The 23,087-nt window shown below is 43.5% G+C and overlaps 1 protein-coding gene across 2 annotated transcripts in view; it reads right to left on the bottom strand.

Annotated features, from left to right (window-relative positions):
* stra6 (signaling receptor and transporter of retinol STRA6) overlaps positions 1–23,087 on the bottom strand; it is a 51,769-nt gene that overhangs the window by 16,750 nt on the left and 11,932 nt on the right. The window contains exons 2-13 of one of the 2 annotated variants that reach the window (XM_043680297.2): positions 21,542–21,736; positions 21,379–21,442; positions 19,439–19,524; positions 15,473–15,609; positions 14,313–14,479; positions 9,802–9,927; positions 8,680–8,747; positions 7,275–7,351; positions 5,716–5,777; positions 3,769–3,931; positions 2,284–2,359; positions 1,010–1,143 (exon numbers count right to left, since the gene is read on the bottom strand). In XM_043680297.2, the coding sequence (XP_043536232.2) occupies positions 1,010–1,143; positions 2,284–2,359; positions 3,769–3,931; positions 5,716–5,777; positions 7,275–7,351; positions 8,680–8,747; positions 9,802–9,927; positions 14,313–14,479; positions 15,473–15,609; positions 19,439–19,524; positions 21,379–21,442; positions 21,542–21,645 (1,264 nt within the window). In that variant the 5' untranslated portion in view covers positions 21,646–21,736. Of the gene's footprint in view, positions 1–1,009; positions 1,144–2,283; positions 2,360–3,768; positions 3,932–5,715; positions 5,778–7,274; positions 7,352–8,679; positions 8,748–9,801; positions 9,928–14,312; positions 14,480–15,472; positions 15,610–19,438; positions 19,525–21,378; positions 21,443–21,541; positions 21,755–23,087 lie in introns of both variants that reach the window. The other variant, XM_043680296.2, reaches the window with a different exon arrangement.

The raw sequence follows: 23,087 nt of genomic DNA on the forward strand, positions 1-23,087 counted from the left end.
AAGACATGAAAGAGCAAGGAATAGAGGAGATGTTCATGGAACAGCATCTCTTCAGTGTGGAAACAGGCCCTTCAGCCCAAAAGGTCGACACTGACCCCCCGAAGAGTAGCCCATCCAGACCCATTCCCCTACATTTACCCTTGACTAATCAACCTGTTACACATCCCTGAACACTATGGACAACTCAGCATTGCCAGTCCACCTAACCTGCACATCTTCGGACTGTGGGAGGAAACCTGCACAGACTTGGAGAGAATGTCTGTATGGAGTTTGCACAGCCACCCGAGGCTGGATTCGAACCCGGGTCCCTGGCACTGTGAGACAGGAGTGCTAACCGCTGAGCCACCGGGCCACCCCATGTTATTAGGGTTTGATGAAGGGGAGGGAGGCAGCTTGGGAGGAGCATAGACAGAGCAGCTCAGTCAAATAGGATGTTCCAACAGAGAAATAGGCAAAGTTAGTTTATATCCACAATGGGAATATTTGATGGAAGAGGAGAGAGATTGTAAACCTTCAGTGAGCTTCGGATTTTCCCACATTTAGTAATGTACCAGGCCAACAAAGCATGTACGTGGGTCTTGTTCCACAGCCAGCTTTTCCCTCAGTCACTAAGCTGGTGCCAGACACTAACTTCGAGAAGCAACACCCTGCATTGAGCATGAGTGACCTGGAATCTTTTGTCTGCTTTTGGCACATGTTCTAAGGACATACAAGATGCTCACCCTGTTCGGCCAAGTTTATGAACACATCTTCAAATGACCGTTAAGTCCTGGGGTGGGATTTGAACCTGGAGCTTCTGGTTTGGAGGCAGAGTCACTCCCCACTGCACCACAAGGACCCCCCACCCCACCACCTTCACCTCCTGGCAGAGGGTGACAATTGATCAAGTGATGTTATTGGGATCAAAAATAAATGTATGCTCTCTATCTCAACCCTGGCCTTTTGCAGAGAATATCTAGAAACAAAACTAATTCCATATTCAAACAAACTGCAGCCCATCAGCAGATACCTAAACAGACGAATGCAGCCTGGTAACTGGTGAAGCTCATCCAACAGACAACAGCAGAGCGGGAGAGTCTGACCGGCCTGTCATGATTGAAGACTTTTCGTGTGTCGCCTCTGAAAAGAGCCTGCAGATTGTCCCTGTAACAGAGCAAAGACCAAGTCAGATTTAATATAGTCTTTGTCTAATTAAGGGCACAGATATTAAATATATGAATGCAGCAGGCAGCAAAGGAGGCAAATGGTTCTGTTGATCCTTGGGCACAGGAATTGGGATGTCTTGCTGCAATTGTACAGGGTGTTAGTGAGACCACGTCCGAAGTACTGTGTTCTGTTTTGGTGTCCTTATCTGAGGAAGGATGTTCTAGCAATGGAGGGAATGCAACAAAGATTTATCAGACTGGTTTCTGGGATGGCAGGAGACCGCGAGAGAGTGCGAGACCGCGAGAGAGTGCGAGACCGCGAGAGAGCGAGCGAGAGACTGGATCAGTTAGGACTATAGTCACTGGTTTTTCGAAAAGTGAGCAGAGGGGTCTCAGAAACCTATAATACTTTAGCAGGACTAGACAGGGTTAAACACAAGAAAGATATTCTGATGAGTCCAGCACTAGAAGTCCTAGGGGGTGACAAGGGGATGGGGTAGGCCATTTTAGGATTGAGATGAAGAGAAATATGTACACCCATATTATTGTGACCCTGGGGAATTCATAGAAAGCAGTTGAGGCTGAGATGTTGAACATTTTCAAGAGGGAGTTAGATATAGTTTTTTTTAGGGCTAAACTGATTCAGGGGTATGGGGAGAAATCAGCAACGGGGTACCCAATTAGACGATCAACCAAGATCATAACGAACAGCAGAGTAGGGCTGAATAGCCTATTCCTGCTCCTAATGGTGCTCAGTAAATACAATTGGATCATCATTGCTGCTACACAGCACCTTTAACTATTAATGTTATTGTTCAAGACATACATTCCATTAAAAGCTATTAAATTAATAAAAAGCCCACGACTTCTATGAAGCCCAAACAGAAAATATAAAATAAAAATGATCCATAATTAGAAGGTGGGGGAGGGGGAACATGTGTGTGTCCTCAGAAGTATGTCCTGCATCAGATCTAGTTAAAAAGTACATTTGAAATATTAGTGAGCAGTGCTGTTTTTGTAAAGAGAAAGCGTCTATGGAAATATATGAGCAGGGAGATTTTCTCTAAACCAGTTACAAATGGTAGGAAAACCACCAGGTGAGATGACAGAACCAGAAATCGCATTTTTTCAATGTTACCTGTGTAACACCATTGACCTCATTAATGTCGAGAGGGTGATGAAACAGGATACAGCCACTGCTGATACGTAGCACACTGTTGAGGAAAAAAGGAGGGGTCAAATTATCCCCTGCCGCACTATTCTGACATTATCCAAATGGTACTACACACATGAACAAGCAGTAGGCCATTCAGTCCGTTGAGCTTGCTGCACCATTCAATTAGAACTCAACTGATTGGGAATGTGGATGAGGTTATAGTCCATCGACCAAACATCCCGCCTCCCCACAACTCCCCCACCTCCATCCCCCCTATAACCTTTCATCCCCTTACCATGCCAAGGCACTATCCATGTTAACATTTTGGGTCCAGTGACCCATCCTCAAAACAGGGTTACTGAACCCAAAATGTTGACTATGACTTCTCTCCACCGATGCTGCCAGACCTGCTGAGCTTTTCCATTGTGTGGCAACTGACGTAGAATTTATCAAAATTGCAACCTTGCTCATGGCTCATTACAGCCTGGATAATGCACCCAATACCAGAGCAACCTGTGTCTGGGTTGTCATCTTGTGAACCACAGCACTATCTATTCCTTACTTGGAATATCAGAAAGAGAGGGCTTTCATTTCAGATTTCTGCAGTTCTTTCGAGTTTTTTTACCATCTAAGGATCTATCCACATTTGACATAAAAAACATTCAAAGGTTCTGCTTTCACTGCCTTTTCAGAAACATTGTTCCAAATACTTACGACTCCCAGAGAAAAGAAATTCACCTGTCTTCAGTTTTAAATGGGCCATCCGTTATTTTTAAACAGTCACCCCCTATCTTCTAGATTCTCTCACAAAACATCCTCTCTGCATCCACCTGGTTAAGACCACTCAGGGTCTTATATGTTTCAATCACTTCACAAGAAACCTCTACCTTATATTGCCATAATTCCAAGTAAAAGAACAGGTAGAGCTGTGGCTCAGTAGATGACAAACCTAAAACCAATTGTTCCAGATTGGGCCTACTGTCCAGGCTGCAATAGCCACAAGGCAGACTGCAATTTTGACAAATTGTACGTAAATTTCCTTGCAGTGAACAAATGAATCCTTCCAAGCCAAATACTCAAATCTTTCATTCGTGAATTTAAAGAACCTTCTGTGGAAATTAGCTGAGCCAACTTAACGTTGGTGCAGATCAATTTATTTTTGTGCAGCAACTATTCTCATTCTGAGAATGCACAGACATCCCACTGCCCTGTATTTGGTTCCTTAATGTTCAATTGTAATAAGTCAGTCAGATCCAAACTGAGGGAGTTCTGAAAGACGTGCAAGCTGAATAGTAAATCATTATAAAATCTAAATGATTTCTGAGTTGTTGCCAGATTATTAGGAAGTTGTATCTTCCCCTGCTACTGCAACAAGACCCCGATAAACTATTGTATTGGTTAGCGATGAGATATTATCGGTGATCATTTTATTCTTTTCAATCCAAAGAAAAAGTACTCAATCCGTACCTTCCACAACCCAAATATAATATTTAACGATACTCAGAACTTCACTCCTATCTTCTGAGAGATTGACGCCAAAGCCTTCAAGTGTGTAGGATACATGTTCCTGGACTCCAGCCCGCATCCGCTGTAGGACAGGGACAAGGTACAACACGAGGAGAAGGGCAAACTGTAGGGGAAAGCAATACCCAATTCAGATTATTTAACATGCAATAAAAGCAAAAGTAATATAAAACCTAGAAAAATCAGAAGTGAGAAATGGGACAGCTAGATCAAAGAATGTGAAGAGAAAGAAACCTAGTCTTGAATTAATAGATGAGCAATTATAATATTCACACAGGCTTAACCCATTCAGCGGTTACTGACCCAGTGCATATTGAGTTCATGGCTGCATTTAATACTAAGCTGTGTTTATACAACGCAACTTACCACATCCCAAAACATTTCCAGTGTTGGACCTCACTGTTGCAATGCGGTAATTAGTTTTGTGCACAGGAAGCTTGCATAAACAGAGAAGTGATAATTATCAGATAATCGGTTTTACTGACTTACAATTTGTCTCCTTTGAAGACCAATGCACCTAGAATCATCGAGCCTCTACAGTGTGGAAAGAGGCTATTTGGCCCATCGTATCTGCACCGACCCTCCAAAGAGCAGCTCGTCCAGGCACAGTTTCAGCCGACCCGATCCCTATAACACCCTACATTTCCTATGGCTAATCCATCTAGCCCAACATCCTTGAACACTATGGGGCAACTTAGCATGGTCAATCCACCTAGCCTGCACACCTTTGGACTGTGGAAGGAAACCAGAGCACCCAGAGGGAAACCAGAGCACCCGGAGGGAAACCCACGCAGTCTCCAGAGGCTGGAATCGAACCTGGGACCCTGAGCTGTGCGAGACAGCAGTGCTAACCACTAAGTTACTGTGCCACCCACGGACAGGGACTTAGCATCGCCTCTAAAAGACAGCACTTCCACCAATGGGGTACTGAGTCTGAGCTCACGAGTGAATTCTCTCCCCATCCCAATTCTTGCGGTTCTGCTAAAAGATGGCTCTCGATGATGAAGGCTCTTCTGTCCATTTGATCGCAGCTGGCCACAATGCCAACTGAACCATCCTCCCATGACATAATTTGATTGGTCAAAGTCTAGCGTGACAATTCCCACTGGAGAGAAACATCCGCAAGCAAAATTAATTGGGAACAAATGAGCATCTCCTTCCTGAAGGGAAGGCATTTTCCAAATGTTCTCCACATGTCCCTACCTCTCCGCAAGAAGGGCTGGACTCAAGTCCCATCAGCTCCAGAGGTTTGTGGTAATATGCCTGAATTGTTGTTAAAAACATCTACCATGAGGAAAAGGGAAGTGCTGGACTGCTTTTGAATAACCTCTTCCCGTGGCACCAAATTAAACAATCATTCTGGATTTCTTTTCCTCAAGTGGTCTGGCCAAAGGCTCTATCTCCGCATGGGCTAGGGATGAGGAGGCAGATCCCAGATCCAACCGGAGCATGGATTGAACACCATGCTACTGGCATCCATCTGATCCACATGGTCAAATAAGAGAGAGTCTAGGTTGCACAGCAACATACACTTGTAACCACATGTTGTCACCCAGAGCTATGGATAGTGACAGTGGAGGTATCCATCCCCAGTTTCGACAGAATTCTGTCCTTGCCTCTTCCCACCTTCCAGTCTGTGTTGATGTAAATATTTACAAGTTCAAACGCAACCTGTCTGTATTATGAACACACCTTCCTTAGCTAGGAAGTCATGGAGCGGGTCTCGAACTAGAACTCATGGGTTCAGAAACAGCATCACGAGACCTCGAGAGATCAGATTTAAACTTGCTACAACATCTGTAATTTCTGAATGCACAGCAGGTAATTATCAAATTCTGTACATAAAGTTGGCAACACCAATTTAAGATCCAATTTTTAACCAATAATTACCTGATAGACAGAAATGACAGCCACAGTCATTGACAGAACCAGTTTGGTTGGACTTCGGAACCCTAGATTTTAAAAAAAGGGATGGTTTTAAGAAAAAAAGCAGGCAAAGAACTTCCTTCACTCGATTTCCCCAATAACATTGCTTGGAAGGAAGGGGAAGGGGTGGCAAAGTGATAATATCACTGGAATAGTGATCCAGATGTCCAAGTAATGGGATGCAAATCTCAGCAGGGCAGATGGCAAAATCGGAACTCAATAAAATCTGGAATTAAAATGGTGACCATGTAACCATTGTCCATCATCTTAAAAATCCATCTGATCCCTTTAAAGACAACAATTTGGCAGGTTCACCTGGTCTGGCCTACACGTGACTCCAGACCCACAGCATTGGATTTGGATTTGGATTTGGAAACTAGTGTTGATGTTTGGTTGCAGGGTCCCATGGCAGGAGATGAGGCGTTCTTCTGCCAATTGTCAATGGCTTGGATTTGGCAGTGGAGGAGGCTGAGGATTTGCATGTCCTTGGTGGAATGGGAAGGGGAGTTGAAGTGATCAGCCACAGGCCAGTGAGATTATTGGGTGTTGGTTACAGGCAGGTGATGGCCTAGTGGTATTATCACTGGACTGTCAATCCAGAGACCCAGGCAATACTCTGGGGACCTGGGTTCAAATCTCACCATGTCAGCTGGTGGAATGTGAATTCAATAAAAAAAAACTAATGACGATCACAAATCACATTGTGATTGTTGGAAAACCCCATCTGGTTCACTGATGCCCTTTAGAGAGGGGAAATTTGCACGACAAGTGACTCCAGCCACAGAGGAAATATGGAGTGGTGCTGGAAAAGCACAACAGGTCAGGCAGCATGAGAGCAGCAAGAAAATCGATATTTCGGGCAAAAGCTCTTCATCAGGAGTGTTTCCAGCATCCACAGTCCTCACTTTTGCCAGAGGAAATATGGTTGACTTTTAATTGCCCTCATCCCATAAATGAATTTAAACAAAACTTCTATCAAAACTAACAGAATTAGGCTTTCCTTGGAGCGACTCTGATTCCTACCGCATCCCTTCATAAAGTGATGGACTTTTCATTAAAGATAGTTTGCCTGGGAAAACTTAAATAAATTAGCAAAGTGATAAAGACAGTAAACAAATAAAAGGTGTAATTCATTTCATTGGATGATCGAATCAGTAATTTAAAGGACAGCTTAAATGAACCTGAGAAAGTTCTCTTCTAGATAAGTATCACTGGGACTTATCACCTGATATATATTTCTTAAAAAGGAAACTCAATTCTTCTTAAAAAAGAAAACATGCAGGTCAAATTTAAGGGCGAAGGGACTAATTGCTTGGCTTGTTCAAAGAGCTCACACAGGAATGATAGGCTGAATGGCCTCCTTCTTTGGCTGAATGGCCCAGTGAACCATTGGGGTAGACCATACACATCATCAGTGACCGTGCAGGAGCTGGGAGCGATCGAACCTGAGCAACTGAACCGAGGTAACGCAAGGAATTCTCAAAAATAGCATCAACACACCAAGTGCAGCTTTAAGGCTTTACCTTCTATTGGTAAATAGACATACAATCGTATCAAGGTCTCCATCCTGGACCAGAGGCTTGGCTGATCTGTACTGATACTAAAAACAAAAAGAGGGGACAGGGTGAAAAAATACAAGAGAACAAAAATGCACACAAGGCTCTTGAAGCTCCACCTCAAAGTCACAAAACTCCATTCCATTGGAATACAGTAATGATCTCTTTGTTCTGTAGCATGCAGGTTAATCCAAAATGCCAAAGAATGGGGACCTACAGCACTCAGGATAGGGTGCTGCTGTGTCTGAAAGGGGTTGAGGGAGAGATGGGATGCAATTGGATAGGAGAGAGAGTGTGTGTGTCCGTGTGTGTGAGAGAGCGTGAGAGAGAGAGTGCCAGAGAGAGCACGCGCCAGAGACAGACAAACAGACAGACACACTGGTACAGAGGGAGACAGACAATGCGCTAAGTCAGCAGACCCAGGCATTTACAGTAAAACCAATGCAACTGCAGACCACATTGACACCACAACCATCTGACCAGTTTTTCACAAAGAAAGGACATTTTTAACTGTCAGTTTCACCGACAGGTGCTCCAAGTGAAATATCTACGATCGAGAACAATAACCAAAACTGACCAATGACTGAATCACTGCATCGCAGAGCAAGAGAATGACCTCTGCTGATTGTCATCTCCTGTTATTATTAATAGGCTCTTTTCCATAAAGACTGCAAGTGACCAGCTTGAATGGAGCGGTCAGACATTCTGATTCCTAGAGAACATTGGTTGGAGAGATGTCGGATAACACAATGTTTACTATGCTAATTAAAACAAAAAAAACAGGCTTCCACAATAGGATAGAAAGTCAATGTTGACCATGTACTGAGCTGCACAGACCTGGCACTATGCCCATTGTGAGTTAACTGATCCTAATCAAATTGATGTCCAGGATGGTGTAATTGGTTCCAGTGCTCTTTGGCGGACAAAGAGAGGCAGACAGACAGATTCAGATGTCATTCACTGTGAAGTGATCCTTGTTGCAAAGTGTAAGAGTGTGGGGGTTGAACCAGTTGTGAAGATCGCTCCCAGGTGGCAGCAACAGGCAGTGGTGGAATGGAGCAGCTGCAAATGAGGCAAGTTACCAAAGAGTGGCAACAGTCTCGAGAAACCAGAGCTAGCCCCAAGTCAAATACTATTCCAAAGATGTGCAGGTAAGGTGGATTGACCATACTACATTCCCTCGATGTCAAGGGATATGTAGGCGAGGTGGGTAAGCCATTGGAAATACATGCTTTGGGGAGAGGGTGGAGGGGCTGCCCTTTGGAGGATCAGTGCAGACTCAATGGGCCAAATAGCCTCTACCTACACAGTTGTGATTTTACGAGTGAGAGACACAGACACAGACACACCACATAGTCAGTAATTCACTAACCTGTTTTTGCACGGTTTCTTCCTCAGTAAAATCTTTAAGTACTCAGTGTAATATTTATCAACCGGACACTGAGGGGGAAACCAGAGATTGGTGAGCAATGACTGCACAGGTTCAGATGTAAGACCTTCCCACCATTCACAATGGGCCAGGTAACACCATCACTCAATGTTTAACTCTGAGAAATTAAATCCTAGTTTAACACTGATAACAGGGAGGAACCTTTTACCTTGGTGAAGGGATCAATGACCTGGGGACATAGCTCGAAGGTAAGGGACCACTGAATTAAATGACCAGCCATGATCAGATTAAATGATGAAGCAGGCTCGAAAGGCTGAATGGCCTACCCCTCCTCTTATATTATATTTCTATGTTTAATTCCTATCAGAAAGATTTGCAGCTGCCTAGGTTGTCCTGGATGACTCCAAGGTTTTTATTCTCTTACAGGAGTCCATTGCAGATACTTATCATAAGTCACATGAGAAACATTTCCCCCTCCCCCAGTTATATCTATCAGTGTCACATGAAAAACATTTCCTCTGCAGCTATGTCCATCATGTGTCACATGGAAAATATTCTCCCCACAGTGTTGTCCATTATGTGTCACCTGAACAACATTCCCCCCACAACTATGTCTATTACATGTCACAAGAAAATTTCCACACCACCCTTGATCACATGTTGCACGAAGAACATTCCTCCTGCTTTCTTTATCATGTGTTGCTTGAGAAACATTCCCTCACCACCCTCAACCATGTGTTGCATGAAAAACATTCCCCCACCAGCATAGTTGGACTCCATTTTCTTTGTCATCCTCCTGGTTAGATTCTGTTTCGAGTCTAGTTGGCATAGTGGAATGTAAATATTAATCTAGGTAATGCAGGCTAATCCAGAGCTGATGTGCTGAGGCGGTAGCCCTGCTAATGAAAACTTTCACATGGAAATAATCTATAGGTAGATCTCGAAGATTCGAAATGAGACTAACTTTAATTATTCAGGACTGCAATAGTTCCCTGGATTTACCCAGAATCCACCTCCATAAAGCCAACACCTCAAGTACTTAATCTCATTGCCAAGTCCCTCACCAGAAACCCACATTGTCCAGAGATAAATTTAAACACTTACCTGATGCAAGGGCAGAGATTGTGATGTCCTGCCATTTCTCAGCAGCAACAAAGGATAAATGAGACTTAGAAATGCCAGGCATAACAGCTGGGGCAGACTTCTCAGCAGTGAGTAGTATTCGTGCAACTGGGCAGTCAAACAAAATTTAAGAAAAAAAAAGTAGGAAGGACGTTAAGAACCGAAAATGATAGAATCACAATGACTATAGCACAGAAAGAGGCATTTGGTCTGTCATGTCTGTGCAACTCACTGGGTCTCACTCCCTGTATGAGAAATGTTCTCTCTTCGGATAATCTATCATTAATATGTTCCAAAGGGATGTCTGAAACCTAATGGAACAAGGGAATGGGAAATCTATCCCAAAACAGTAATACTTGGAAGTGAATGCACTGGTCAAACTGGATCACTGTTCTGAGGTCTTTGCATAAATTATTGATTGTTCCTTCTGGTTTAAACGTCAACTGAGTACAAATACTGGAAGCGAGCAATCAGCGGGAGGGAGTTAGCTTATGGAACGTGGTAATTGAATGAAAGCTCTCACTAGAAGTGTGGACTTGGACTCTACTCAAAAACCTGTACTTTCTGGTGGCAAAAGATGACAATCCACTTGAAAACCTGGACTAATCCTGTTGCCAGTTCCCTCCGAGGAAGTGAATCTCAGACCCTTACCACTCATTGTTTTTTCTCACAGCACCCTTGGTTCTCTCCTCAGGACAATTTTTGTGAATCTCTGCCTTCACTCTAGTCGCAGCCAGTGAACTGCTTCAGTTTGTTACCTACCTTGCAGCCAAAGGGTCAAAGCAGAAAAACCCGGCATTTAATAGCATCATTCACCACCTCAGGGTGTTTCAAAGGGCTTTATATATAGCCAATTTAGAACTTTGGAAGTGTAGTCAATGTCAGAATGACCCTGCAAATACTGAAGGATTGTTATGTTTTGGGTCAGTCTCTTTAATTCAGGACAAAAACAGAAGAACAAAGGAACAAATTTGCAAACCTGTTCCGATTTCTGCCCAATAACAAGCTCGAGATGATTGATCGATTGTCACGTGCACCGAAGTACAGTGAAAAGCTTTGTTTATGAGTAGTACAGGCAGATCATAGTAAGCAAGAGTGTACAGATCAGGGGAAAAAAAAACTTAGAGATATGTGCAGGTTACATTCCACAAGTTGTGCGCTGGGAGAGATCAACATTAGCAAAATCTATTTGAGGCTAGAGAGTCCATTCAACATTCTAATAATGGAAGGTCCAGGATATCTAACCACAGCAAAGGTCATGTCAGTTCTAACTGTTATCACTGACAAGGGGAAGTTGCACCGTTGGTGGGGAGAACAGATGTCTTCAGGTCACAGGCTCAAAGGGCCAAACGGCCTACTCCTGCTCGTATATTCACAGGGAGGCATTAAGAACATCAGATTTCCTACTAACATCCACATTAGGAGTAGAAGTAGGCCATTCAGCCCCTGCTCTGCCATTTAAAAATATCATGGCTCATCTCCTCCACTTTCCTGCCCATCTTCTGACAAGCTTAGTCTCGGTCATTAAGCAAACAGCTTGTGGAGGCTTAGGACCGAACACAGCGAGGATAGAGCCAGGTCTGACTAAGGGTTTCAGCTCCAGAACTTGGAGAGACAATACAGCAACTCTTAGAAAGGGAGGACAATATATTTCAGTCCTGTAGCCTTGCATTGTATGGACTGGCCAAAGTTTTAAAGGATGAAAGAAGAGCACCTGGGATGGCTAGCTTTGGGATAAGCACAGCACTGGAATAAAAAGTAAAGCACAACTCTAATATTTTAACTCTTTTTTTTTAATCACTTGAGGGATCTGGATGTTGTTGGTTGGCCAGCATTTATTGACCGTCCCTAGCTGTCCTGGAACTGGACTGTTTGCCAGGCCATTTCAGAGTTAACCCGTGGGTCTGGAGTTACAGGTAAGCCAGACCGGGCGAAGATGGCAGATTTCCCTCCCTGAAGGACATTAGTCAGCCAGTTAGGCTTTTCCTGACAATGGATTCATGGACAATAGAAGTTTCTTAATTCCCACCATATTTTATTGAATTCAAATTCCTCCATCTGCCATTGTGGGATTTGAACCTAGGTCCTCAGAACATAAGCTGTATTTCTGGATTAACAGTCTATAGCAATAACACCATTAGGCCATTGCCTCCCCAGTAAACTGATTAAGCAGGAACACTGATCATCTTACAATAACAAACTAGGTCATCAAGTGGGGGTTGACAGTGAGCCTAATTGCCAAGGCTCCAGGACACAGGCACATGGAAATTAGGGAAGGGGAGCAACAGTAGGCCATTTGGCCCCTCTAGCCTGATTGTATCTGATCTTCTATCTCAATGCTGTTTTCCTGCAAAATCTTCTTTTACCTTGATAACGTGAATAGTTAGAAAGCTGTTGACCGCTGTCTTGACCACATTCAGTAACTGAGCTTCTGAGGTAGAGAATTCTGAGATTCATCGCCCTCTCAGTGAATAAATTCCTTTTTACCTTCAATCTAACTGGCCCTTATTCCGAGACTGTGCCCCTGGTTGTAGACACCCTAGCTAAGGGAGACAACCTTCCTGCAATTAACCTGTTGATTTCTGCAAGATTTGGAGATGCCGGTGTTGGACTGGGGTGTGCAAAAGTTAAAAATCACACAACATCAGGTTATAGTCCAACAGGTTTATTTGGAAGCAGTAGCTTTCAGAGCACAGCTCCTTCATCAGGATTTCAATGATATTACCTCTCATTATTCCATACATTTTGGTAGGACAATCTGGGCAGGACTTATACACTTAATACGAACATCATGGAGAATGTTACCAAACAGAGACGCTGGGGGTGCAGTTCATAGTTCCTTGAAATTGGAGTCTGAGGCGCTCAGTGTAGTGAAGAAGGGGTTTGGTATGCTTGCCTTCATTAGTCAGTGCATTGAGTATAGAGTTGGGAGGTCATGTTGTGGCTGTACAGGACATTGGTTAGGCCACTTGTAGAATATTATGTGTAATTCAAGTCTCCCTGCTGCAGGAAAGATTGAAAGGGTTCAGAAAAGATTTACAAGGATGTTGCCAGGCTTGGAGGGCTTGTGCTATAGGGAGAGACTGTATAGGCTGGGGCTATTTTCCCTAGAACATTGGAGGCTGAGGAGTGTCCGTATAAAAAATATAAAATCTTGAGAGGTGTAGACATGGTAAATGGCCAAACTAGTTTCTGAGGTTAGGGGAGTCCCAAACGAGAGGGCAAATGTTTAAGGTGAGAGGGAAAGGACTTAAAAGGGACCTGAGGGGCAACGTTTCTGTGCATAGGGTGGTGCATATACAAAATGAGCTGCCAATTACAGCATATAAAAGATATCTGGATGGGTACATGAATAAGACCATAAGACATAGGAGCAGAAATTAGGCTATTATGCTCATTGATTGGCGGAGCAGACTCAATCATGACTCTTGCTTTTTCCCCATGATCTTGATCCTCTTGACAATCAAGAACCTATCTATCTCCATATATACTATATTGAATATAGTATATATGGCCTCCACAGCCTTCTGTGGAGGAAGGGTTGAGAGGAATATGGGTCAAATGCCGGCAAAATGGCCTAGATTAATTTAGGATATCTGGTCAGCATAGATGTGTTGGGCCAAAGGGTCTGTTTCCATGCTATACATCTCTATGGCTCCAGAGAACAATAGGCCCTACCTCCTCAAACAAACTCAAAAATGCGAGAGAAGCTCAGCAGGTCTGGCAGCATTTGTGCAGAGAGTTACAGCATTAACATTTCGAATCAGATATGACTCTTCTGAAGTGTCTCCTCAATTTCTCCACATACAATCGTCCCACCAGGCCAGGGATCAAACTGGTGAACCTTCAATGCACTCTTTCTAACAGCTAATATATTCTTCCTTTAGTAAAAAGAGGCTAGACTGTATTTGTTACCAATACCACTGGAGAAAAATAAAGGGATCTTAAAAGTAAATTTATCTTCCTGTCTGTGGACACTATTAATAATTAAAGTAATGGAGACAATTACCATCCAATTGGATAATGAAAAACATGGCTGCGCACCAATAGGATGACCGTGTGGGTAACCAATCACAGTGATTGTGGGGATAGGCCAGTAGCAAAATCAGATGACAAAACCTCGTGGAATATAGCACTCGCAATTGACGTCACAAACAATAAAAGGGGCTTCAAGACTAAATTAATTTTAGGTCATAGAGACAAGCTCTTGTTGCGTTCAGACTGCTAATATCGGAGAGACAATTTTGCTTTGCAATCAGGGCAAAAGTGGATTGGGAGAGATTTCCTCTTGGTTCCCAGCATTCAGGAGTAGAAGAAATTGCTCCCCACCCCCCTGCCAGATAAGGAGAGAAAAAGATCATTGTACTGCGATTCTACCAATCGTTTCACATTGCAACAATAGTAACTCTGTCAGAACAGTAATTGGAATGAGAGCAAATCTCTGATTAAAACTTAAGATGGTTGCATAAACAGAAAACAAAGTAAATCATTACCTTGGATGACAAAGGGCATTGAACTTTCTGACAGAGGAGAACGCTAAAGTGTAGCCAGGACAGGAGGCTGCCAAGAAAGTAACCCAATTTGGTCTTGACCGTTGCACAAGCAAGTAGGGGATAGTACAGAGCTGGATAATAAAGCAGGGCAGTAATCTTCCAGTATTCTTTAGAGAAAAAACAAACAGTTCCAAGTTAGCAACACAATTGTTTGCAAAATACACAATAGATCCAAATTCCATCTACTTGTAAATATCACATTTTTGATTTTTCTTTTTAAAAACATTTACATAAGAAAAAAACACAGTCCAAAAGCATTTAGTATTGACATAAAGCACTTTGCCATAATAGAGATCACAAATTATCCAGTGTGCTTGTTAAGGTTTAGTTTGTATCACATGACTCACGATCACTTCCATCTAGAAGGACAGCAGATACATGGATACATCACCCCCTGCCTTCTTGAATCGCAGCAGTCCACATGCTGTCGGTTAAGACCCACAATGTCCTTAGGGAGGGAATTCCAGTATTTTGACCCAGTGACAATGAAGGAACAGCAATATATTTCCAAGTCAGGATGGTGAGTGGCTGAGAGAGGAACCTGCAGGAGGTGTTCCCGAGTATCTGCTGCTGTTAACTTTCTAGTTGGAAGTGGTCATGGGTTTGAAAGGTGCCAAGTAAGGATATTTGGTGAATTGCTGCAGTGCAGATAGTACGCACTGCTTCTACTGGGTGTTGGAAGGAGTGGGTGCCCGTGGATGTTGTGCCAATCAAGTGGGCTGCTTTGTCCTGGATGGTGTAAAGCTTGTTGAGTGTTTCTGGAGCGGCACCCATTCAGGCAAGTGGAGAGTATTCCATCCCACTCTTGAATTGTACCTTGTAGACCCTGGGGAGTCATGAAGTAAGTTACTTGCTGCAGTGTTCCTAGCCTCTGACGTACTTTTGTAGCTGCTGTATTTATGTGGCAAATCCAGTTGAGTTTCTGGTCAATGGTAACCTCCCAAGATATTGAATTAGAGGATTTAGTGATGGGAACATTCCCAAAACAAACACAGAAAAAGTTTCTAATAAAATAACGAGGCAAATGAACTCAAGTATTTTTTAATCCTTTCTTCTGACCCCCTCCAAAGGAGTTCCTAAAACCAATTTTGTCCATTTACCTTTGGTGCCTTTTGAGGACTCTATGAAGGGGAAAGGGTTGTCATCAATGACGACCACACACAAGGAACAGAAGAGCACTCCAAACACGGCAGCAGCAATCCCTCTGTGGTAGTCATGCTCGAGGAACCCAACAGGGCTGTAAATACACAGCATTTGCCCAAATTAAAATAAAGCGACAGAGAAAATGCGTTACTTAAAATGACTTTGAGCTGCATTAAACTACCAGGGTCAATGTTTCTTTAAACTCATGGATTACCATGTGTCAGAGAGTAGCTGTTCCCCTTAGTCAAAGGGTCAGTATTCTGAGAGGCCTGGATAGAGTGGACATGCAGAAGACATTCCAACCCCAGTAGGAGAGCCTGGGACCAGAGGTACCATCTCAGAGCGAAGGGATTACCCTTTCGAACTGAGATGAGGAGGAATTCCTTCAGCCAGAGGCCAGTGAATTAGAAGAACTCATTGTCCCAGAGGAATTTGGAGGCCAAGTCACCCAGTGTCTTTAAAGAAGAGGTAAATAGGCTCTTGAATATAACCCAAACGTTATGGGGAGAAGGCAGGAGAATGAGGTTGAGAAACACATCAGCCACGATCGAATGGTGGAGCAGACCAAATGGGCTGAAGGTGGGGCTGGAAATGCACAGCAGGTCAGGCAGCATCTGAGGAGCAGGCAAATCAACATCTCGGGCCAGAGCCCTTCACCTGCAACCTGCCCGAAACATCAATTTTCCCGCTCCTCGGATGCTACCTGACCTGCTGTGCTTTTCCAGCACCACTCTAATCTTGACTCTAACCTCCAGCATCTGCAGTCCTCACTTTCGCCAAGATGGGCTGAATGGCCTCATTCTGCTCCCATACCCTTCTGGTCTCACGGTTACAAAATGAGGCACACTTTTAAAGGTGAACGGAAGGGAGGTTTAGAGGGGAATTTGAAGAAAACAAATTTCACCCAGAGGGTGGGAGGGAGGTAATCTCATAACCTTTAAAACATTATTGGATGGGCACTTGAAGTGTCATAACATTCATTGCCAGGAAGCTGGCCAAGTGTAGAATGAGCGTAGTTGTGGTAGTATTGACTTGATGGGCTGAGGGGTTTCTTCAGTAAAGAATGATTCCGTGGTAATTAGTACACAAGAGAAAAGAGGAAGGTTGTTGGTAGGGAGGTGTAAATGGAGGGTAGTTATATGAGGGAGGGAAATTAAGTGATCTATTCTTAAATCATTCGAAATCCATATAATACCTTTAACACAGCATGATAGAATCCCTACAGTGTGGAAGCAGCTCATCAGATCTACACCAAACCACATCCCACCCAGATGCCCCCCCCACTCTATTCCTGCACATTTCTGAACACTATGGGCAATTTAGCATGGCCAATCCACCTAACCTGCACATCTCTGGATTGTGGGAGGAAACCGGAGCACCTGGAGGATATCCACGCAGACACAGGGAGAATGTGCAAACTCCCCACAGACTGGGGAGTCAGAGGCTGGAATCGAACCTGGGTCCCTGGCGCTGTGAGGCAGCAATGCTAACTACGGAGTCACTGTGCTGCCCAGTTTCAATCAATTCCAAACCAGTTTACAAAACTGGATTGATCCTTGTGGATCTGTTCCCAGTGAATCCCACTCCACTTTACTCCCAGATTCAGTTGGGAACCTGGATCAACAGGTGAATTTAACCCCATTGCAAATTGGAAACGTGGCTTTAAATAAAAGCCGTGTGGTTCCTGAGGGACCTAAATACTAGTGGCAGTGGACAGAGGAATAAACATCTATGCAGAGGAATAAACATCTACTGTTTGAGGTAAGCCTCAAACAGTAGAAACTCATAAATAAGGTTTGGCTGTAGTCATCACTGCAGAATCACACGCTGAAAGTGGGGATTAACCTATTTTTTTTCCATGGAACCTCTTGGAGAGATTTCAAATCCCATTTTAATGAGCCCTCCCTCAGGCTGAAACATTAATGGAGAGACAGGACATTTCATGGAAGCACAGAGGAAGAAAGAAAAGAAATTTATTCTAATCTTTTGTTCAAAGGACGCTCATTTTTCAGACCTTTGGGTATCGGAGTTAAGTTGAGATTGTACAGGACATTGGTGAGACCTCTTCTGGAGCACTGTATCCAGTTCTGACTGCCCCGTTATAGGAAAGATATTAAGCTGGACAGGGTTCAGAAAAGATTTGCCAGGATGTTGGCAGGAATGAGGCTGTCATTTTTGAGAAGATTTGTATGGAGGGTTTGTGTTATAAGGAGAGGCTGGGACTTTTTCCACTGGAGCATAGGAAGTTGAGAGGTGACCTTGCGGAGATTTATAAAATCATGACAGTGATAGACAAAGTGAATGGCAGCTGTCTTTTCCCTATGATGGGGACTTCAAGACGAGAGGGCATTTTTTTTTTAGATAAGAGGAGAAAATTTTGAAAAGGCACGAGGGGCAACATTTTTCACACAGAGGGTGGTTCGGGTGTGGAATGAGCTTCCAGAGGAAGTGATGGATGTGGGTACGGTTACAACATTTAAACAGACACTTGGATAAGTTCATGATTAGGAAATGTTTGGAGGGATATGGCCCAGGCACAGACAGGTGGGACTAGTTTAGTTTGCGATTATGGTCAGCATGGACTGGTAAGACCGAAGGGGCTGTTTATGTGCTGTATGACTCTATAATAGGGATACTTCCTATAATAATAGACCACCACGTTTTGTACTGTTGTGAAGCAGAAACTGCTTCCCCCTAGATTTAAATATTTCTGTTAATCCAGGTGCCCAAGTGAATCTGGGGGTGAAGTGAAGTGCAATTCACCTTGAACAGATCCACAAGACTCAATCCTGCTTCATAAACTGGTTTGGGATTGGTTGAAATCCATCTGACCAGTTGCTTTTGTACTCTCTGAAAGTTAACATTTAAGGGGAGAGGTTCTGCTGCCTTCAATGTCCATTTGCTGATAGGGGAGCTGGAGCACGTGCGCTGCTTCAGGGCTGTTCGTTTAACATTAGAACTGTCACATTATCTCATTCTGTCACCCTTCCCAAAACTGAAACACTCCAGAACATACCATCAGGAAAGCTGATTTCTAGAGGAAGAAACAGCCATTGCACACCTCCGCTCTTTTGGTTGTAATTAAACAATAAACACTGAAAATACTCAGCAGAGCGGACAGTGCTCCAGGAGAAACAGTGTTCTGAGGAAAGGTCACAGACCTGGACAGTAACTGTGTCTCTGCCTACGGCTCCTCCTGTGGCTCGGTGCTACATTATTGTCGGGTGCAGCTCACAAAGTCTTGGGAGGGTACCGTATAAACAGTGGCTGCAAACCGTTTCAAAATTAAGTCAAGGTAAACTTGCCACAGTCCTGGCAGACTGTAGGACAGCTCTCAAAAGGGAGCTGGGTGAGGGCTGTGGTGGTTTAATGTGAGGGTCACCACAAGTCAGGTGAGGTTCCAGGCTGAGAAGGCGGAACTGTTATGGTCACCTCAGCTGCTGCAGGAATTGAACCCACAGCTTTGGCGTGACAAGCCAGCTGTCTAGCCAACTGAGCTAGCAGACCCCTTATTAGAATTATTTATGAATAGATCACTTCATTTTGTCTTAGAGGGAGCTAAACCAGAGTAGCCTGCACTGTTCCAGCTTATAGTGAACTCGGAGGAGGAAAAAAAAAGATTAAAAAGCATGAATGAGTTTCAAATCAGGCCATACGCAAACAAGGTTGAGGCTGCCTCATAACCCAGAAGGTGATCTCCATAGTAACCTCAGCTGGTGGATGAGGTTGACAGCAGAAAAACCCAGACTGAAAGACACTGGGATAAACATTGCAAAGTAGGAGAGCTCTCAGTACTGAATGCCCAGCACACTTAACACAGTGACGTATTTACTGCAAATGTTTGACCTGAGGAAGCCTGAAGGCGAGTTCACTTAGGGTTCAAACACTGACCCAGGGGATCAGAATGCCAGCAGACACTTAACTGCAACAGACCAGGCGCTCCACTGCAGCAGGTCCTGCACAGTCGGCTCCGCTTGACAAAGAAGGACAGGAACACCAGCACAACAAGCTGAAAGAAAACAAGGATTCTCAGTCCCTTATGGAGCACCTAGACCCCGGCTGAAGGGTCTCATGCAGGAACAGATCATTCAAACAAACAGTCAAAATATGGCAACAGGCCTGTTCCAACATCCATTCAATGAGATAATGATCGATCTGCAACCAAAAAGGGCCTTTCCATAACATCCCCAAAGCTCTATGGTAAACCAAAATTTATCAAACATCACAACTTTGCTTGCAGTCTGCACAAGAGGGTTGCAAATTGCAGTCTTTTCCTTCATGTGTAAAGGTATTCCCTAAATCCAGCCTGGCTCAAATTTTGAAAACAATGCCTCCTAGTCAGTCATACAACACTGAATCAGGCCCTTCGGCCCAACTCTTCCATACTGACCAGGTTTTCTAAACTAAACCATTTGCTTGGCCTATAGACCTCTGAACCGTTCCTATTCATATACCCATCCAGATGCCTTTTAAATATTGTAATTGTACCAGCCTTCACCACTTCCTCTGGCAGCTCATTCCATACATGCACCACCCTCTGAACAAAAGAGTTGCCCCTTAGGTCCCTTATAAATTTTTTTCCCTCTCACCTGTGCCCTCTAGTTTTGGACTCCCCTAGCCTAAGGAAAAGACTTTGCTATTCAACTTATCTATGTTCCCCATGATTTTATAAACCTTTATAAGGTCACCCCTGAGCCTCCGACGTTCCAGAGAAAGTAGCCCCAGCCTTTCCCTAGAGCTCCAAATTTCCAGTCTCGGTGACATCCTTATAAATCTTTTTTTTAAGTCCTAGAAGGACAAGGAGTCCTAACCTCCCCTTCCACCACCAACACTCCTCTTCCCCACCCCCACCCCTGCCCCCTCCCCTGCCCCCAAATCCATCAGAAATAGTCCAGATTAGTTAACCATCAGATCCCATGCCACTTTCCCAAACAAGGTAATTCATTTCAGCATCAGTTTCCCCTCTGTTGCTAATTTGAAGCCTCTACTCCTGGTGATAGTGTGGGTTAATCTGAACAGAGTCCTGTTTAATATTCCCACCTCAGCGAGGGGTCCCGCACTCCAAACGTCCCTCACCAATTTTAATTTCAAATCAGACTGGTTGCGAAAGGGGAGAAAGAAAATCAGCGAGAGACTTTCAATCTCTGCTGTTCATGGTGAAAGCCTTTCTGAGGACTGGAAACGTAAGACTTGCTGTTCTTTAAAAAAAACACCTCTTTTCATAACTAGGGAGCCCAGGATGTGACAGCATTCCTTCATGGAATATTGTCACTGTTGACTAGGCCAGAATTTATACATCCTCAATTTCCTTCAATGCTAGTGAATTTAGAGGGAAGTCAAGAGTCAACCACATTGTTGTGGGTCAGGAGTTACATGTAAGTAAGGACACTGGTGAACCAGATATTTTTAAAAAAGCCAATTGATGATAGTAGCGACTATGAAATGGAGAATAATCTTATATTCAAGACTGTATCAACTTAATTTAAATTCCACTAGCTGCCTTGCTAGGATTTGAACCCATGACCCCAGTGCATTATCCTGGATCTCTGAATTACCAGTGTAGCCATTGTCTTTGGAGATGGCACCTCTGGCAGTGCAGCAGTTCCTCAGTGCTGCACCAAGAGAGACAGAAGCAATGAAGTTTAAAATCTTGCAACGCAATGTCAAAACAGTAAAAAAAATTGCCCCACAACTGACAGAAGAAGTTGACCAAACCTTTTCTTTTAAAACATCGAAATGACTCGATGCTTCTTGTTTGCTTATCTGTCTCACTTGAAATGGGAAAAGTTGACTCGAGAATCAAAGACATTTGCTATAAAGCACACACTAAGAGCCGAATGGAGTAAAGAGAGGTAAAACTTACAGACACCCCTGCGGCACACATATGATACAACTCAACAGGGATAGTGGGATCACAGGACGTTACACTACAGAACAAAACAAACAAATAAATAGTGATAAGTACTTGTCACAGTTAAAGGAAAAATAAACTGAAATTAAGAACAGAGTCAAAATGAAAAGCATACTCAGCAGGAGGGGTGGTGGGATCCAAACGATCGTCAATGTACCAGTCCGAGTACTCCAGGAAATCGGGCTCGTCAACGTCCAAAGAATCATTCCTGAAATCCATTCTTTGCACTGTATCTCCCTTGGTCAACAAGCCAATGCACAAGTTGTTCAGATCCTTAGTCTGTTGTCCTGTGGTGCCTTGCACGACTGATCTGGATTAATGACCAAAGCTGTCAAGTACAAAAGCTCCCCTTGACAAATGGTTTTCTCCACGTTTTCTCTCTCTCTCTCCTTCTCTTACAAGTTATGCTTAACACCTCCAAGTCCAACTTCACACTGGGGACACACACAGTTAAATAGCCGGTCCACTTTATTGCCAAACCTATCTATTGCAGGATCAATGGTTTCATATAGACACACAGTATGCTAAAATACACTCAACATGACCCGACTTGTGAATATAACAAGGAGGGTTTGTTCCATTTAAAGCAATTAGATTCAAAAGATTTTACAGTAAGGAGATACTTTAGAGAATGGCTTCCAAGTCCAGTAATCATATGTTACGCCAAAATTACAATGATCACTAAAATGCAGAATTAACTTCATGACAATAAAACCAGAACGCTGAAATATACTAGCTCAATTGTATTTGTAATGTTTGTGACATCCGGCAAAATGACTCTGAGTCACTGACTGCCATATTTAGAGCCAGATTCACTCTCTGTTTCTGGAGGAAGTGGTCGATCAAAGTTTGAGGTATTTAATTAGATGAGCAGGAGATTAAATGTCATTATAATAAATGGAGAAGGAAACACAAGCCACTCACACCAAGGGAAGAAAAAAGGAAGAATTCTTAGCGATCAATCACCTTTCACATCTAGTCATGGGCAGATGCAGCCAGTTGAAGGCTGCCTCAACATATTGCGCAAGATGATCATGTTTGATCAGCAGAACCATCCATGTTCGGGAGCATGCTGTGCATAATTTTCCAGACATGTTACTTCCTTTTTTGTAAGTGACAAAGCTTCACATTGGCTGTGCAGCACTACGGGATACCCCAAGATCATGGAAGACCTTGTATGAAACCAACTTTGTTTGTTACTGTTGGTACTTAACATTAACATTATACAGTACTTGGGTGATGTGCAGGGGATGTCATGATGCAAGTGCAGAGTTGGTGACATAGCTCCAGGTTGCTAACTTGCCCATTAATTCAGCTATCGGTGTCAGTACGAGAAGAAGAATACAAAACGAGGAAGTTTTTTTAAATTCTGAATAAATAGGAAAATGCCTGGAGAGAGCTGGAAATTTCCAGTTGTCTGTGATCTGGAATGACAGTAACACAAGGTGAGATCAAGGATTATTCTTTTTTTAAAAAAAAGACAATGGGACATCGCATTCAGAATTACCGCTTCTTTCAATTCATTCATGGGATGTGGGTGTCTTTGGCTAGATAATATTTATTGCCCATCCCTAATTGCCCAGAGGGCAGTTAAGAGTCAACCACATTACTGTGGGTCTGGAGTCACATGTAGATGAAACAGGTAAGGATGGAAGCTTCCA

This window comes from Chiloscyllium plagiosum, unplaced genomic scaffold (assembly GCF_037043375.1).
Source record: "Chiloscyllium plagiosum isolate Xiang-an unplaced genomic scaffold, Cpla_swu_hap1 HiC_scaffold_42, whole genome shotgun sequence".
Taxonomy (NCBI): Eukaryota; Metazoa; Chordata; class Chondrichthyes; order Orectolobiformes; family Hemiscylliidae; genus Chiloscyllium; species Chiloscyllium plagiosum.